The sequence below is a fragment of the Sciurus carolinensis genome, chromosome 1 (assembly GCF_902686445.1).
Source record: "Sciurus carolinensis chromosome 1, mSciCar1.2, whole genome shotgun sequence".
NCBI lineage: Eukaryota > Metazoa > Chordata > Mammalia > Rodentia > Sciuridae > Sciurus > Sciurus carolinensis.
This window is the reverse complement of record NC_062213.1, coordinates 124,400,937-124,419,893: the sequence shown is the minus strand read 5'-3', so window position 1 is coordinate 124,419,893 and position 18,957 is coordinate 124,400,937. Positions and strand designations below refer to the sequence as shown.

At 35.1% G+C, this 18,957-nt stretch overlaps 1 protein-coding gene across 2 annotated transcripts in view; it reads left to right on the top strand.

The window, feature by feature from the left end:
* Nucleotides 1–18,957, top strand: part of Snx7 (sorting nexin 7) — an 85,719-nt gene that overhangs the window by 61,469 nt on the left and 5,293 nt on the right. For both annotated transcript variants that reach the window (XM_047534105.1, XM_047534023.1), the window contains one exon: nt 4,465–4,617. In XM_047534105.1, the coding sequence (XP_047390061.1) occupies nt 4,465–4,617 (153 nt within the window). The remainder of the gene's footprint in view (nt 1–4,464; nt 4,618–18,957) is intronic.

The following is an 18,957-nucleotide window of genomic DNA, read 5'->3' as shown; positions in this document are numbered from 1 at the left end:
GCCTGTCTGTCTTCATCATTCATTATTCCCATTCTCATAGTCTTGAGTACAAGCCCTAATGAGCCACCTGCAATTCTTTGAAAACTCAAAAGTAAACATGCCTCTGTGCATTTACACCTGTCATTTGATTTGCATAAAATACCCTGCATGTTTTCTTTATCCTATCACTTGCATATTTCTCTGTGTCAGCAGGAGTTCATAAGGGCAAAGTCCATTTCTTCTCCCTCTATTTTAGTTCTTAACAGAACCTCTTAGATGAATGCTGAGCAAACGCTACAGGGTGAGTTGAGTGAGTGGGAGCAAACCAAATCCTTATTGGCATTCCTGGTTATCTTCTTGGTGCCAATTTAGTTTAAAAGGTTTTGGTCCTTCCCCCTCTTCCTTCCTTTCTCCTTTTACCATCTAGCCATACCTCTGTCTCAGGAATCTATCTGACTCTGTTCTGGTCGAAACCTTCAGTGGCTTACATTTCCTGCAGAATCCATTTCATGCTCCATATCATTTCTACCCTCTAGTGGTCAATCTTCAATCTGCCTTTCTACTTGGATTTCCTAGGTTTCCCTCACCCACTCCAGACTTCAAATTAGGTTCTGTCTGCTCTTTTGTCCCATGATATAGCATACCACCTCTGTGGTTGTGTTCATACCATTCTCTCAGCCAGGTGTTTCCTTGTTCCAGTCTCTGCCATGTGAATTAACAGAATACCCCACAATCAGAATTAATCTTCTTTCCTCTATCTTTATGTGCCACTTTAATTTTTTCCTCCATGAAGATATGTTATCACATTTTGCTTTTTATTATGGTTTTTGGTATTTGCTTTACTTTTACGTATTTTTATTTTAATAGATTACAAACTCTCTGAAGTAGCTGAATTAGTTCAACCTTGAAAATCACAGGCAAGCCAGCCCTGTTCCTAGTCCGATCCATTCATTATAGATAGAACATGTATTTGGCAGACCTAGATTTGAATCCCTGATATGCCACAAACAACTGTAAGCTGTCAGTTCTTTCTCCCAGTTTCCCAGCTTAAAATAGGAAGATAACAATATCCAATTTACAACATACTTATGCAAATTAGATGAAATAATGTTTGAAAACATATAGCTTAAAACAATGACCCACAGCAGAAATACAATAAATGGTTCTTATTACTTCTTTTGTTACTATAGATATGGAGTATTGGAGAACAATATTGTTTTGTTTGAGTTCTTAGTATTAATAACTTTATTTTAATTGTGTAACTAAAGCTAGAAATTACCCATTAGCCTTCCTATTAAATATAAACCCTTTTTTATTATCTTACAATCTTTTATTGTTACTTAATTCTGGTATTACGACATTTTGTTGGCAAAAAGCATTGCTTGCTTCAATTTTTCCAACAGAGGGCCCAATCGCTGCCAGTATCTGTGAAAAGAAGAATTATGCAAACTTTAAATCCTCTTTTTCCCAACCTTTTCCATGCCATTTTATGGTAGAGACTATGAATTGGATTTCCCATGGTTAGAGTTATTGAACCCTACTGTGTGGTGTCAGAGGAGACACTGGAGCAATAGAGGGGCTCCTTTGTCCTGGAAGGTATCTTAACACATTTCATTCTCAACACATTTCATTCTCCTGTGTTGGTTAACTTTGGCTGTGCTCTTTGAGAACCTGGACAGATGGCAGAGTCAGAATACATAATCCTTGTACCAAAGAAATGGCTAAAATTTAAATTAATTGAGTGGAAGGACATCTAATTATATTATGCCTTTATAAATTGTTAGGCAAGATGTAGTCCAGATCATTCTTTGAGTTAGATACCCCATGCTCATTATCAACTAGTGCTTCTTAGAGTTGAAATTATGGAAGATGATTCAGTGTAAGGAAATTCCTGTCATGTTTCTCCTTCCCCAATTGAAATAATAAAGAAAGAAATATTTATAGAAATCAACCCAGGTCTGGCAGAAGAATGACATATTGCCAGAGATCAAAATATCAAAAGAAGAGAAGAGAAGTGTCAGTTTTGCCAACTAATACTGATGATGATAATGGTGATGGTCATAGATATAGTAGGCAAATTGTCAGGCATGATGTGAAACAATGTTTTTTATTTCATGCAGTTTTCTTAAAAATCCCTATGAAGTGAGGGTTATTATTTTCATGTTCATTTTCTATATGAAGAAAATAGAACTTCAGGAGGTAGTGTTACCCAATGTCACATAGCTTATGAAAGGTAGAAGCAGGACTTAAACTGATAGTGACATAACCCATGGCCAGTCCTCTTCATTTCAGTCCTCTCTGGAGGTGAGTCTAGAAAGACCTCTTCTCTAGGAGTGCAGAATCCACCCACCAACCTGACTACCACACTTGAGGTCTTCAACAAAAGGAATTTACATATTTACAAGGGAAAACCCTTATTACAGTAACCCCATTTTAAGCTTTAACAGGAAGGGGGAGGAAGAGAAAATATATGATTCTGATGCTGTTTCCTAAAGCCAATTCCTATGGGTTGACTTCTTTTATCAATCTCACTCCAATACATTATAACTTTAGACTGCAAAGCCTAACTATAGAAGAATAACAGTGTTGGTTAGGGCTGCTATGTGTGCCTCTTGACCCTTTGTGGAGGAGGAGAAACTTGGGGTTACTACTTAATATTTGAATATCAAAACTCCATCTGACCCAAAGGAGTGAGGCTCGAATAGCCCTGGTGCTTTTTCTGTTGGACCCAAATGTTGTTTGAGTTTGACCTTTTAACAATTTTACTTTTAGCTTATCCCTTAGCACCTGCAGCCTGTCATTAATAGTTATTCAATTAATATCCCATCAGAAAGGTTTTTAAGTTAGCAAAATAATTGCCCCAAAGAATACACATACCCATAAAGTACTGAACAGTCTCACCAAGATGGTTCTTTTCAGCAAACTCAAGAAAGTTAAAACTCTCTCTCTCTCTCTCTCTCTCTCTCTCTCTCTCTCTCTCTCTCACACACACACACACACACACACACATATATCCAGGGAACTCAATGTTACCACCTATTTCAGGTTTTCCATACCATATATATCAAACATTACATTTTATTGAGTCTAAAATATTTTCACATTATAACATGTTTGAGATAGAAATTCTTACACAGTGACCTTTTACAGATATATTCAGTCATGAAATGGTGGTAATGTGTAAAGCTCTTTTTAAAACCTGAGAAGGAAGATGTCATTTCTCCTTAAATCTTCATGACTTTGGATCTCATGCAATAAAACCCTAGAGCCATCCCACAGACTACATGGCTCACTATGGCCCCATCACCCACCACCTACTGACCCCCCTATCTTGAGACTTCCCTGTTCCCTCTCACTGTGCCGAAGCTGTGCTGGTCCCCTTGTTCTAGAACAGCTAGGCATGCTTCTACCTCCTGTCACCTCCTTTCTTGTTTCTTGTGTCAGGACCACTTTCCTCACCAAGAATGCCATGGTCCACTCACATCTCCTTAGATCTTTATTCAAATGATAATTTCTTATTTAGGTTTTCTTTGGTCACATTATCTGACATTTGAATATTCTTACATTTCCTATCCCATATTTATGTTTTATATTGCTTATAGATTATCTTTCCCCTGGAGAGTATAAACTCTACTAAAAGTGGGAATTTTTGCCTTTTATCTCCACTACTCATTTTCCAAGTCCACTACTCATTTTCCAAGTCCTAGATGAATGCTTGGTACAGTCAGGAAATCATACACACACACACACCTGCATGTATAATACATATATATATATACACAATGTGAATAAATATATAAGTATGTAAAATATATGGGTCTGCCAAATAAAGAATAAATCAGTGGACTGCATGCTCAAAGTTTGGTGGGTAAGAGAGGGAGAGGTGTAATATCATACTAAGTCTGTCTAATGGAGCTTAGACTAGAGGTCCAGCATCTTCAGATATAAACCTCTCTCTGTTACCAGTTCTTTGAGTGAAATTGTGCAAGTTAGTCTCTGGGCCTCCAAGTTGGACAACATAATCTGTGTGGATGCTATAACATGTCAGTTAATTGAGCTTTCTTCAAAGCAGTTGAGAACTGGGAAACTGAAATGAATGAAACCACATCTTTTAACAAATAATTATCATCACCATAATAGTTATTATTGTCACCCTAATGAGAGTGTTAGTATAAAAAAATTTATTATTTGTTAAATTTGTTATTCAATTTCCTTCTTTTTATAATTGGTAAAACTGAAACCTAGGATTTGAAAGACTTAGCCAAGGTTAAATGCTACTTGGTAGCAGATCTTAGAACTCTGCTCAGTGGCCCTGACCAAATTCAGTGTTCTTTTTACTTTAACTAGTACATGTGATAAATACTGGTAACTTTTAAAAAAGTTATTCTCAAACCCTTTTGATACCATGTTCTACTTAAATTCAATGAATTCACCTTATGGCAAGACTACATAGATCAATTTCTCTCTCTTGGTGGTTTACTTCAGCTTACAGAAGAGATTGGAAAACTTGAAGATAAAGTAGAATGTGCTAATAATGCCCTGAAAGCAGATTGGGAAAGATGGAAACTAAATATGCAAAATGATATCAAGTCAGCATTTACAGATATGGCTGAGGAGAATATCCACTATTATGAACAGGTAAGTGGTGATACTTCATATTGCTTTGTTTTTAATAAAGGTTATATTCTCTTTCACTCTCTATTATCCTATGTTGAAAGAATCAATTTAAAGAACCGATTTTCACACTGGAAGACTTCTTTGGCAACTCAGTTTCATTGGAGTTGCTAGTTATCATTTTGTGTGTTTTTCTCTTGGTTTCTTGTTTTGGAAGGATTTGAAATCTTCTAAAACATTTGCTAATGCTTCCTGATGATTCTCCTGTCTCATTCCCCCTCCTTTCTCTCTCTCTTTCTTATATTGTAAAGTGCAGAAGGAAAAGAACAGAGGTTGGATAAACAGAAAATCGATTTAGAGCCTGTACCTTTAATCCTATATCTGTGCTATCTCCAGCTTAGATAGCTGTTCAAAAATCAACCACAAAGGAGTATACTATTCTGTTAGTGAAATAGGAACATTTTTTGAAGAGGCAAACGGGTTCAGAAAAGAACCTAGTCATCATTTTTCTTTTCAAATGATTATTTTTCACTATATAACTCTTTCTCAAATTACTTTCTCAAATGAATTTTAGAATACTGTTGCTTTTCTCTACCCAGCATATTCTAAACATTCTTCTGTAAATATTCTTTTTTAAAATATGTCTTTAACCTTATCTTTTGTTGAATTAATAAATAACATGAAATTGATAAATTAAGAAAATCACATTTTAGTCTAGAGTGATTATCAGTTTAGGGTATTTTAAATTGAAATGTTTGTTTTGAAAGATTAACTGATATTAAAATTTTCATATTAAGGAGTTAATTGGGCACCTCCTATCACCAGATACTGTGTGGGCACCTGGAATGTGCAAGGCAAACATAATCACAATTCATTTCTCATGTAGTTAGAGTCAAAGATGAAAAGAGGTAATAAAGAGATCATAATAAAGTACTATAAATTTCAGCGTAGAAAGACATTGCAGAAACATCTCACCTAATGTAAAAGGAATAAGGAAGTTGCCTCAAAAAATGTTTGAACTGAGACCCGAATGATGAGTAACAGGTTGCAAGACAGAGATGTGAGAGAGTGTTGCAGGGCAGGAAAAAAAAAAAAAAAAAAAAGAATAAGGACCAAAGTACAGAAGTGAGAGAACACATTCACCTAACAGGCTTGTTTGTGGAGGAAGGAAAGGTAGCATTCAGTTGAAAGATGAGGCTGAGGACGGCATTATGAATTTTTAGTCTTTTTTCATTCATTCTAAAGGAAATGGGAATCCTTAAAGAGTTTTTAGGAGGCAGGACTTGACTTGTCCAAGAATCACTCTGGCTGTATGTGGGTCAAGGTGAGCAAGTACTGAGCCTGTTTGGAGGAGGCTGCTGCAGCATCCCAGACAGAGATGTGAGCTGACCTGGGGTTTCATGGTAGTGGACTAGACGTTATTAAACAGTGTCAAGGGACTTTATTTTTTTTTTCACAAAAGGGTAGAATTGGAAAGATAATTTTCAGTCTTTCTCTTTAGATTTGTATTCTGCATTAAATTCAGTTGTCTAAAGGAATTCCCATAAATCTCTGATTTTCGAGTGATTTAAAGATATTTATTTTTAATAAAGCATAGTTTATCAACATATGGCTTTATTTTCACCTGTTTAAATCCACTACTTCTCCTTTATGGTAAAACCTGCATGTACTTATATTACAGAATTAAATGACAATCAGCAAGATAATTCATAAAAAACTTCTCCAAATTAGAATATGCAATACATTATACATGATTATTAGTATTACACACAAGTATATTAAGGTATAAAAATTACATGATAAATACAACTAATGTGTTTTTCTTTAAATGATAATGTCTGCCAGACTTTTCAAATTTGGACGCTTTAAAAAAAAAGAAAGTTCAGACGTTTTCATCAGACTGACTAAAATGTTTGGGTTTTGACTATACTTCTTAAATAAGTATGCATTTTGTCATTCTCATAGATTAAATTCAGTTTATACAAAACACAGTTTTCTTAGAAACAATTAAATTAGCATCTCTGTGTCATGTTGCAAATTTTATTCTTCACAGCAATTTGTGTTCTTAACATTGTCCCCCAAGTGAATTATACTTCTGAATGTAACTAAAAATGTCTCAGGTGCACTACATCTTGGATGTATAAATTTGGAGGTATCATTGATTTTCTTTAGTGTAACTCAAAAGATTCTTACTGCTCCAGTTATTTGTTGTTGGATTTTTTTCATGAGTTAAAAAAAGAAATTTTAACATGTTTTGCACATCAGTCCACCAAAGCATAATCAGGAAGTTGGAGTCCTTAAATAATCAAGGATTCTTAATTAGCAGAAAGAATGCAAGGCCTAAACAGCAACAATCTGCTGTTATCTATTAACTTCAAAATGTGTCAGATATGCAGGGAAGTAAAATGTTTCACATCTTGCCATTTCTTGCTTAATTTAATCATATTCTAATGGAAGTACTTCCTTTTTCATCAACATTTACATAGCTAAATCCCCAAAGTGATCTGCTCTTAGTATGATAGGTAAATGGGGCATAGCATTTGCCTTTGGATTTGCTTGTGTAAAGTAAAATGGTCACAGTTTGTTTACAACTTAAAATTTCTATATCAAAGGAAAAAATGGAAATCGGATTATAAATATAAGGTATGGATTTGTTTCAGATTCCAATTTTTGTCATATTGAAATGCTGTACTTGGACATGGATTTATTGGTAGATAGTTGACTCCAAATACAAAAGTGGTGTCTCTGACTAAACTTTGAATAGGTCAAGTATTATTCCCATTCTGTTCTCTATGACTAATAATTAAGAGTAAAATCATTGAATCTTTACAAAAACAAGAATAACAACACAGTGAAATCCAAAATCTAATTCAACAGGGTGAATAATTTCAAAGTACAGTCATGTGGCATTTAGCAGTAGGGAGCCATTCTGAGAAATGTGTCCTTAGGTGATTTCATAGTTGTGCAGATATCATAGAGTGTACTTATACTAACTAAGATGACTGATATCATTAGGCACTATAATTCTATAGGGCCATGATTATATGTGTTCTGTCATTGATTGGAATATTATGCAGTACAGTGGCACCCAGATAGCCAAAGAAAATGATTTCCTGCTAATGTGAAAGGAACAGTGAAACAATAAAATGAGACACATTGGATAAAGTACATGGATATTTTTAATTGTTTAATTGGGTACAAAAGATAATTTGTTGTTACTATAGGTATCATTATGCTAACAGTGAAGAAGGCTTCAGAGGACGAGATCCTTGGTAGATAAAATGAATTCTAGAAGAGTATGTTCTTATGGAAGTTCAACTTTAATGTCATTGGATTTACTAAACTATCCTGTGTCCTCTTACAAATGGATGTTGAGTGCTTATTTGGGATTTCTGGCAGGAAAGTACAGCTGATTAGGAGTTGCTCTAGAATACTGCTGGGTTTGGCAACATTGGCACAAAAAATAGGAAACTATCTACCTATTCAGTGGCATCCCTTTTGCTATTAAGAAGATGGCAAACAGGCCCAATTTCCTTTACATTCTTGCTTAAGTCTTTTCAGTTCATCTTAATATCCTTATTTTTTGTTTTTTGTTTTTTTGTCTCTAACACTTTGAGGACAACTTGATATTAATAAAGAATAGAGAATTCACAGAGGTAGCTTAAAGTTATGGTAAAGGCAACTATGATGCAGGAATCTAGCACTTCTTTAGCACATGAAAGATTTTTTTTTTTTTAAATGGTACTGGGAATTGAACCCAAGGGTGTTAAGTTATATCCCCAGCCTGTTCATTTTTATTTTTGATACAGTCTTACTAAGTTGCCACAGTTGGACTTGAACTTGCGATCCTCCTGCCTGAGCCTCCTGAGTAGTTGGAATTTAAAAAAGGTGCTGCTATACCTGGTTCAGATTCTTAACACATGTCTGCCAGGTTACCATTTCTGAGTAGCTTGTGTGATTGTTCCTTCCCTGTGTATCACATATAGCAACTCACTTAACTTTCTAAGCCCCAACCCCACCCCATCTTGTCCAAGTTTCCAGTAATATAAACTTTTTAATGATAATTTTGACAAATTAAGCAATTGTATCCAAGTGAATATAACGAAGGATAGCACCTTAGTCTTTTACATAGTTTATTTTAGAATCATTAGTAGATGTTTGGGAGTTCTTGTTTTGTAGTGTATTGTTCTGGTTATACATGCTCACCAGAAACAACAACAAAAACTAAGTAGGTATACTAATGAATGAAGAAGAAATACAGAATGTTCATAAGCCTGTTTCTTAGAGAATGGTACTTAAATAGAACTACAAAAACTTACCATTTAAGATGAAAATATTAATTCAAACTTTTCTGTATGCCCTTTCTAAATGTGTCAACATATAAACACATTAATTTTGTCATGATGATTGAAGTGAATAGATTATTTTGACTTCCTTATTTTCCATTCTTTTTGCATACTTTTTCACATGGCCACAATCTTCATATGATACATTGTATTGCTGTATCTTCATTAGTTTAGGTAATTACTAATAGAAGAACATTTATATCTATTCTCTCCTTTTTTTTTTTAAATCATAAGTAATACTAGTAAGCTGAGTGTGATGACAGATACCTGTAGTCCCAGGTACTCAGGAGGTTGAAGCACAAGGATCACTTGAGCCCACAAGTCCAGGAACAACCTGGACAACATAGACCACATCTTAGGAAAAAAACAAAACAAAAAAGATTATTAATAACTATCAATATTAGCTTTTTAGAAACTTGCTTGGCATGCTTGGCAAGAATATCAAGAAATAACCTGACCAATGGGTATGACATTTCAAATGCTACCAGTCTTATTTTAAATGTCATTTACTTTATGCAAAACATTTATTTAAGATTCAGTTATCATCAAAGCACTATGAGGTATCCAAAATCAAGCTTCTGTCTTGCCCATTATAGGTTAAAGTATAGTAGGAAAGAATAATATATACTTTCACTTGATTAATAGAGTTTACAATGTGTTAATTTTTTTAATGGAGGAATATTTGAATGTGTTTCATTTGCTTTAATTGTAGCAGACAGATCTACTAGAAGGGTTTGTCCTTAGTGGATGACCGAAATATTTATATGGACATCTACAAAGCAGAAAAGCAATTATAGTGAAGTACATTTTCTAGAAGAAAAATGAAGAAAGAAAAGAATCATTACAAGGGCATACCTCTAGCCAAATGCATACTTGGGCTAACACTTCTCTAAAATCTAAGTACAGTTATTTATGGGTCATTTAAAATAACAGAAATTTTTGAAAAGTAGATCTTACAGCAGTCCTTCAACTAAGTAATGGATGGACATTGAGTGCCCAAATGTTTCTTTAAGTCTAATTGTATTTGTTTAGAAATTTATTCCTTATTATTTTGGGAAAATGTAAATTCTAACAAAAAGGTAGTTTGTTTTTTAAAATTCAGTGTTATCCTACATACTTTGGAACATTTTTCAGATTTTGTAAATATTTACTAGAAAACAAGCATTCTGATTGTATGAGGTTAATCTATATTGATAATAATTATAAAATTGTTACCTAAGGAAGATTCTGATGGATAGCTTTTAGAATTTGTCAGACATGTCATTCTTTTAGATGCAGAAAATCATAAAATTAACTTTTTGAAAAGAACCATCAGCAGATCAGTTTCTAGTCTAGTTAATTTGCTAGTTAATTCTAACTAGCAAAGCAGAACCATTACCTTACCATGCCATTAACCAAGGGAGAAATTCCCTTTTTTCAAAATCTTAGAGGTGAAAGCAAAGGAAAGAAACCTTGGCCATTCTCAGTCATATTTCCTAGAATTTAGTGTAGCGACTTTAAAAATTATAGAAAAGCTAGTTATACTTTCAAAGTCATGGACTTTAAAAGAGAGCATAACTTAAGAGATGTGAGCAGTTCTGAAACGTGAAGAGTGAGCCAGATAAAGAATCAGCTCTGATTACACCTGTGGACCATGGACTGTGACTGTGAAGATGAAAGAGGGGGTACAGTCCAGGATGAATACAGAGAAGAACAGGAAGTGTCAGGGAGGGCAGTTCAGGAGGAAGTGAGGTTTGTGGGGAAATAGTGAAGAACTTCCCAAGAGTACCAGAGTCAAATGAGAGTGGTTGTGAGGAACCCTTTGGAAGCAAAAAACTTCTGTCATAAGCTATAATAAAATTAATAAAGTAAGTCCCTTATGGAAACTAAGCCAGCAGAGTTGCCTCATGTCTGTTTCACTCCTTTCTCCATTAAGGGGAATGCAAGTGTAAGTTGAAAGGGTTCAGCAAACACAAAAAAGAAGTAAGTAAAATCTAGTGTATTTGAAGACATAAAACAAAAATTGTGCATTTTCACAAAAAGAGCAGGCTGGGTATACTGTTTATTTATTTTTTTCATGAGTGGTACAATAATCCTTCCTTTACTATCTGGCAAGCAGTCTTTCCAGAGCCCCAGCTGAAACCCTTCATTCTAAACTGACTCATGGAGGGAAGATTGACAGGCCTCCATGTATTAGGCCAAGTTTTTCTCCTAGGTCATACTAAATATAGCTGCAGAATGGTGGGAATACTGGAATAATGACACCCGTTTCCAGAGTAGCTAACTTCCTCTGTAATTTCTGATGCACCTTGTACCCAATCACCTGATAATGCTCAATGTTTGTGAACAAACAGCCTGTCTTGGAGAGAGAGGATGGAAGTGGCAGAGGATTTACTCAGATAGAGTTTAGTTCTGAGCCAAAGGAATGACAGGTAGTATCTAAGTTTTCTTTTAAAATTTGGGAAAGTGGCATAATAGTCTGTATTAAATCATTAATTTTTTAATATTAGCCATCTCTTATGTTGACTCTGAGTAAAGAAGCATCTTCTTTAAACTCCCTTTACTAATCATACAACCAAGGTTAACTAGAGATGGAATAATCTAGAATTATCTAGGACAGGGATTTTTGAATCCATATTAAGGTGCTTTTCTTTTTACAGTGATGATTTAAAACAGGTACGAAAGCCTAACTTAAACCCTTGGACCAGGGAACAGAAATTTCCTGATGATGCTAAAAACAGTCCTTCAAAAAAGAGCAGTTAGTATTTTTGGTACCATATGAAGAATGTCTAAGAACTACCTTATACAACCTAAGGTTGAAGAGAGCCTGCTCATGTGTGGGTTAGATTTCCTGCAAAGCAAACACCTGCTTGAGAGGCTCAGAGCTTACAAGTTTTCCAGTCTTTTACCTCCTCTGTTACCTCCTTACATTAGTTAGTCTTATCTGCTGGAGGCACTCATTAGAAGCCTCAGTGTCTGGGTTAGGAGATTTAGACTGTGTCACACTATTTCTGTAAAGATCACTAGTTCATTCAATTGTCATTTTCTTCATCAAAAGAGAAACACCCACTTTATATCCTCTTGATGCCCTTAAATAGCAATCCATTGACAGCTAAGAGCTTTCTCCTTGTGTTTCTCCTAAAGAAATCAACAATGATTTGTCTTGTCCTCCTTTTTACCATCTATATCATAGACATCATTTTTTTTTTCAAGCAAGTCATTCTTATTTTAAATAGAATCTAGAAATGTAGGATAAGAATGAACAGAGCAAGAGAATGAGAGATAAAATAGCCTCATATGATCTTAGGACTTTAAAATTTGGTTTTCTTACTGAGAAGAGACTTCACCATTGACCGTGGATCCAGAATCATCAATGGACGATATTTTATTTTAAACCTTTTTGGACTGCTCATAGTAAGATATTGAGGTCTTCTGTTACTGGTTGACTGTGGTGGTGGAGGGGAGGTATCTTTGAGATAAGTTGCCTCAGAGAGCAGGAAACTGCCTTTTGGTTTGACAGATTGTTACCAGGAATTTTGGATAATGAGGAAGCAAGATTTATAATCTGAACTCAAGGATATCTGCAATTAAGATTAGATGATGATTTTTGTTCTAAATTAGATATTCAAAAGTCATAGCTTTAGCTCTATTTAACTTTGTCTTTTATTATGTATCATTTAAGTCTGGAATAGTTTGGTTTGTAGGTTTCTAATTTCTTAAAAAATTCTATTAAAATATTCTTACCATTTCCCTGTATTCTATAATATAATTATTTCTCAATTATCTATACAAATGTAATTGAGCATAGGTGTGAAGTGCAGAGTTACATCGTAGCACTGTCAGCCTACCCATCCTTTGGACTAAATGTATTTTTTGTGAAGTTAAATCAATCGGAGTTCTGAATAGCAGAGGATTAGAAAAGGAAATGATTTAACACATGCTCTTGATACAATGCGTGATGCAGCATCTTGAATAAAGAGGATGAGTTTACCCTCTTTAGAATTGTGTATCATGATGCCATTGGCTAATCATGTCTTAACCATGTTCTCTCTACCCATTTGAATCTATCAGATAAGGTATTAACACTTTTTATTTTGTCCCTCACCATGACCCCATCCATACATATACCTCCACAAGTCTTTAGAACAATGAAATTAGAACACTTAAGTGAAATGCTTTAAAATAATGTGCTTCAACATCAATGTTGTACCTTGATAAATTTTCCAATAATCTAAAGATAAATGTGCTCTCTTTATAGTTCATTGTATTTCAGTGAATGGTTAAATAAAAACACATATATCCAATACTTGAAGTATTCATTATTAAACTGGACAAATTTCATGCAACTGATGTTTTAAGTCCAAAAGAATGATGCTAAGATATACAGAAAGCATGAGTTGAAAGGAATTCAAATTTAGGCTTTTATATGAATCCCTCCTATAAAGATTTTCCACATTTTAGATCTTTTGGGAGCACCAGTATATCCATGTGTAAAAATTAGAGGAAATGGAATAAATTTTATCTAGGGCTCTTTCTGTCTTTATCAGATCTTAGGGTAGGCATCTTTAGAGTAATACTACAGAATAATAAATAAATGGGCCACAAGATGGCGTTTGTAGCTAATGAGTCCTGCATTCTCTGTTGTGGTCATTTTGAGTATTATTGTAGTGTTTACAAGTGCTTCTCACTTTCTTGAGAGATGTATAAAAGTAATTTTAGTAAAATATGCAAATTACGATATTTTAAAGTTACAGATACTTCTAAAATTATAAATTGGCAAATGATTCTCAGAAGTTGAATTTAGACTTTTCCAAAAATGAAAATCAGTGGATAATTTTAGGCTATTGCAAAATAATTGAAATTTCTTTTCTCTATCAGAATCATCTCTGATTTCTTCCTGGGTTTATTATAGTTCAGAATTTCAAAATACGCAACTCCTGAAAGTTTTTCATAAGTGTTTCACATCTTAAGTTTAGGTGATAAAAGGCAATTACTGAGATCTTACAGTCTCTATTGCCCTTATTTTAGATATGATCTATAATTTTTAGGTAGGCTAAGTAACTTTGTAATGATAGTAACCTATTGTAAATATAATTATGAATTAGAACTTCACCATTCCCTCAAATGTAGATAATATCTGTTCCCAAGTTCATTTAAATCGACATAAAAATACTTAAGGGGCACTTTATTATATTTCCTATCATTAGTTTATTGAGAATGATGCAATTATTGTGGTACTCTCAAAATTAGTGGGGAAAAATAGAAACACAACAACTTTTGGCTTAAAATGGTTTTAATAGAAATACCTAGTAAGATTTGGCTTTTATCATTTTATAGTGATAAGTATCATTGTTATTATTTTAGGCAGATATTTAGTTTATTAGCATAGCTATACATAGATAATACTTTCCCAATTTTGACTCATATGATAATTTGGATGGAACCAAGTTTTCCAGTAGCTATTTCCATGAACAGGTTGAACTTTGCCTGTGGAAATATCACGTTATGTTGGCATTTGCACATGGTGGCTAAGAGCATGGGTTTTGGATAGGCATAGCTTGTGACTTTGAGCATAGTGACCTTGAGGACTTTATTTCTTTCAGTGATCTTCAATGTCCTCTTCTATAAAGTGAACTTAGCAGTACGTACTTCATCATAGATTCACCGGGTATTAAAATATACTTATATGTGTGTATGTGTGTAGTGGGATGTGTGAAGATGAAAGAAAACTTTTAGAAGCAAAGTTTAATATTCCCAGTGAGTCACCAAACGTAAGTTGTTTTTAAGCTTTCCTGTTCATAAATATCTTTCCAGGAGTCTCAACTAGCATATATCTCAAGTCACTAATTTTATGTGAGCCTGAAATTGCCAATATGAAAAACAGATTTTAAAACTGCTAAATGAATGAATGAAAAGCATCTCACTCAGTGTCTTGTCCATAATAAGCATTCAGTCAATGCAAGCTAGTATAGTAGTGATAGCTCTAGTGTTAATTGAGAATATTTGTCTTATTTATCATGCTTATCTTTAAAAACTAGTTATAATAATTATTTTACAAATACCAGTAGTTGGGGGGAGATACAATTTAATGCTTACCATATTCCATGCTGAGTCCAACTAAGTATGTTATTCAACTTTTTGTCTCTGTGACTAAAATACTAAGTTTAGAGGAGGATGCATTTCAGAGGATTCAATCTATGTGGCTGGCTCAAAGACAGAAGCATCATGGTGGAAGGGCCTGGCAGAAGAAAGCTGCTCAGCTCCTGGAAGACAGGGAGCAGAGAAAGATAGTAAAGGGGCTGGGGAAGATACACCCTTCCAAAGCATGCCCCTCTGACCTACTTCCTCCATCTCAGTCCTACCTCCCAGTAGTTCATTCAGCTATCAGCAGATTAATCTATGAAAGGGAGTAATCCACTGATGAGGTCAGAGTCCTTTTGGTCCAACCAGTGTCCAAAAGCCCCACTTCTGAACCTTGTTGCACTGGGGACCATACTTTCAGCACATGAGCCTTTGGGGACATTTCAGATATCCAAACCATAACCCTAATCCTATAGAGGCCTATTAATAAATTGTACGTGGTCTCTTTTGTTGCCTTCTTGTTGAACACAGGTTAGCTCTGGAAACTTTCTGCTTTAGTTTTGGGAAGAAACTTAATGGACACACATAGTCTGAGCCCCTTATTCTGTGAGTAGGTAAATAGGCCTAGAGAAGTAGATTTGCCTGAAATCACAGTATGGGATAGAACTTCTTCATACCCCGTGACTTGAGAAAATATCAGTATTGATTCTTAAATGTGGTTGCACCATAAGAAGTTGTATCTAGAGTAACAACGTTGATGTGGCCATTTTTTTTCAATTTTTTAAAAAATGTATTTTTAAAAATTATATAATGTTATAAGAAGTCCCCCAGGACACAATTTCAAGGATAAAATAACAAAAAAATAAAAAATAAAAAAAAACATGAATTTCAAAACACTTTAAGTATTATATCATAAAATATTTTATAAGTTCAAATTTTATTGCTGGAAGTTACTATAACATCTCATTAAACTTTTAGTTACAAAACTAAGCTAACCATCACAGAACATAGAATGAACAGCAAACTTGTATAGATTAGAAGTTCTTGGAAAAGTGGTGGGAAAGTTCATTTCATATAAAGGGACATCAGTACTTCTGCAGTGAATAGGTGGGTCCCTTTACTTAACACAATTGTTCTGTTAGCCTGTCAGCTAGAATTGTAAAACAAAGTTCGGTTTTGGTGATAGGACACTGAAAATAAGCATAGTAGCTGCCCTGATGGGATTTCATGTGTCATGTGCAATCTGAGAAATACAGATTAAGCTTGTTACCATTAAAATAGGCAATTAATAGTCTTTGCAAAAGTGCATCGAGTGAAAAGGAGAATCATGCTTGCTCTCCCTCACAGCAGAACCTTTGGAAACCCTGACCCAACCTGCCTTGTGGTATGAGAAAAGGAAAGACCCAGGCCTCTAAGATGGCCCAGTACTACCTTAATCAGTATCTGTTGGCTTCTGCAGCCTGAAGAGAAAGTTGGCCTTTTATCCTCCAGGATTAAAAAACAATTTCAAGCAACCGGGCACAGTGACAGTGGAGCAGGACTGTACTCCCAGCTACTCAGGAGGCTGAGGCAGGAGAGGACCAAAAGTTCAAGACCAGACTGGGCAACTTAGTGAGAACCTATCTCAAAATTTAAAAAAGAGGCTGGTGATATAACTCAGTAGTAGAGCATTAGGTTAGCATGTGCAAGGCCCTCTTGGTTTAATCCCTAGTACCAGAAAAAAGATTTTTTTAAGGAAGAAAGAAAGAAAGGAGAGAAGGAAGAAAGTTAATATCTCTCTGATAAGGAACTAATACAAGTACAAAGGGTAACTAAGTTGAGTCAAAACTGAGTCTTTGGAAAAGCACACATACAATGTGCATGAGGACATGTGTACACACACACACACACACACACACACACACACACACACTCTACTGCAGAGCAGTCCTTGGGTCCCCTTCTGGCCACACTCTTCTACCCCTGGTGGGAAGGGCAAATCACTCTCCCCTAGGCTCCATTAACACCATCCTGACATTTTGCAGAGTGGGGAGTGAGCTGAGCAAGGAAATATCCCTTATTCAGATTTTTGGCCCTGGTTTCCCAAAGGCATGAGATGCCATTTATTCTTAAGAAAACTTAATCACATCTTGTAGGACCACTACCTGTTTATACAACTGAAGAGACATTTACTCCTGATGGCAAAACATCATCAACACCTCTGCTGAAGTAAAGAGATTTGTTTCCAAAACCAAGTTTGTCTTGGAATTAAAGGTTCATTTTCTAAGTGTTCCATCTTTGTGTTTGAGATGGTTTTAAGTGCATATAGGAGCTTAAGGCTTTGCTTCCCATGGGTGTGTTCCCTGCCCTTCTGGCCTGCTGGTTCTCCTTGGATTCCCTCCTCATAGAGAAGCTGTAGTGTTAGCCTTTGGCTATACAGTGGAGCCATCTGGGGAAAACATGGACTGGATTCTCACTTAAGGGGCATTTGAGATAAATTTGTTTTCTAGTCACCCCACACCCTGGCTAACAGCAGGCATGGCATGATAAAGTTAGTTACCCACTAACTTTACCTGGACTGAGGAGGAGCATTCCCTGTGGTTTCATATAGGGAACCAAGGGGAACATAGCACTGTACTCTGAGAATCAGTTCTTAACTAAAATTGGAATGACTTGATTTCATCAGAGCATTCTTGCATCAAATGGAATAATATGAATGGAAAATGACAATGCCTTATTCAAATGAATGTGAGCACTTTTTGATTTTCCTATGATAATATGAGAATCTCAACTAGACTAAGTGGACTGGTAAACTAGTAAAGGTCAGGCCAGCACCGATGCTGGATATTTTCACTTGTCACTCTGATTTTGACTGATATTAACTAGCTTCATAGATTGTAATGATTTTAAAATGGGAAAAAGTGTTTAATAGCAATATAAAACCAAATTATCATAAATGACTCTTTAAAAACTGTAACTTGCAAATGAAGGCCAGTCTCACTCTTGCTTTTGAGATTTTTTGTTGTTGTTGTTGATTTAACAAGTCTTTATGCCACAAAGTCAAGCATGGTAGTAGGTACTCACTGAATTGAGCTGTCGAACTGCATGGTGTAAATAATCCATGTCTTGAGCTTTTACTTAGGTTTTCATACTCAAAAGAAAACAAGACAGAATAAAGAGAATTAAGTTTAGAGTTCATTGCTTATTATTTCTAAAAGATGTATATAAATTTGACACATGTGCAAGATATCAGGTAACTCAGCTGATTATTAAACCCTGGTTGGAAGAAGCAATCAAAAATATGATTTTTTATTTAGTAAAAAATCTGCTGCAAAGATTCCAGAAGCTTGATCGATCCCATTGCATCAGGAGTGACATAGTTCAGGGTCAAATCCTCATTTGCAGGCCCAGAACTTCTGTGATCAGCATCCTGAGTATGGACCAGGCTTGTATGGAAAAAACTTAGCATTAATAAGTTTAGAGAGCCACAGAAATCAGAATGTCAGTTTATTAGTATTCAGATAGAATGCAGCTTTTGTGATGACCAGCATTTTAGCATCAGTCATTCAATACATTCCTTCTCTGCTGTCATATGACTTCATTTAGTTAGTACCTGTCACATACCTGGCATGTGTTAAAACAGTTGTCTTCAATGGCTATATGTGCTCCTGGAAAGAAGTGATTTCCAAGAGATGTAGGGAATCAATTTCCATACTCACAACCTTTGTATATATCTTTCCTAAATTTAATCAGCCTGTTGCCTCTGTAGTCATACATTTTCTTACCCACCTCTCCTTCCAAAATTGTCCTCCTTCCACTATGTAGAAGAGACATATCTTGTCCTGCTTGCCAGTGACTTATTAAGTATATCCTGGTGGTAGTCCAGGCATTTCCATTTATTTTCCATTTGGTGATGAATAAACATCGACTATATCATGTATTTGTACTTAACATCATAAACGTACTTAAATCATTTGAG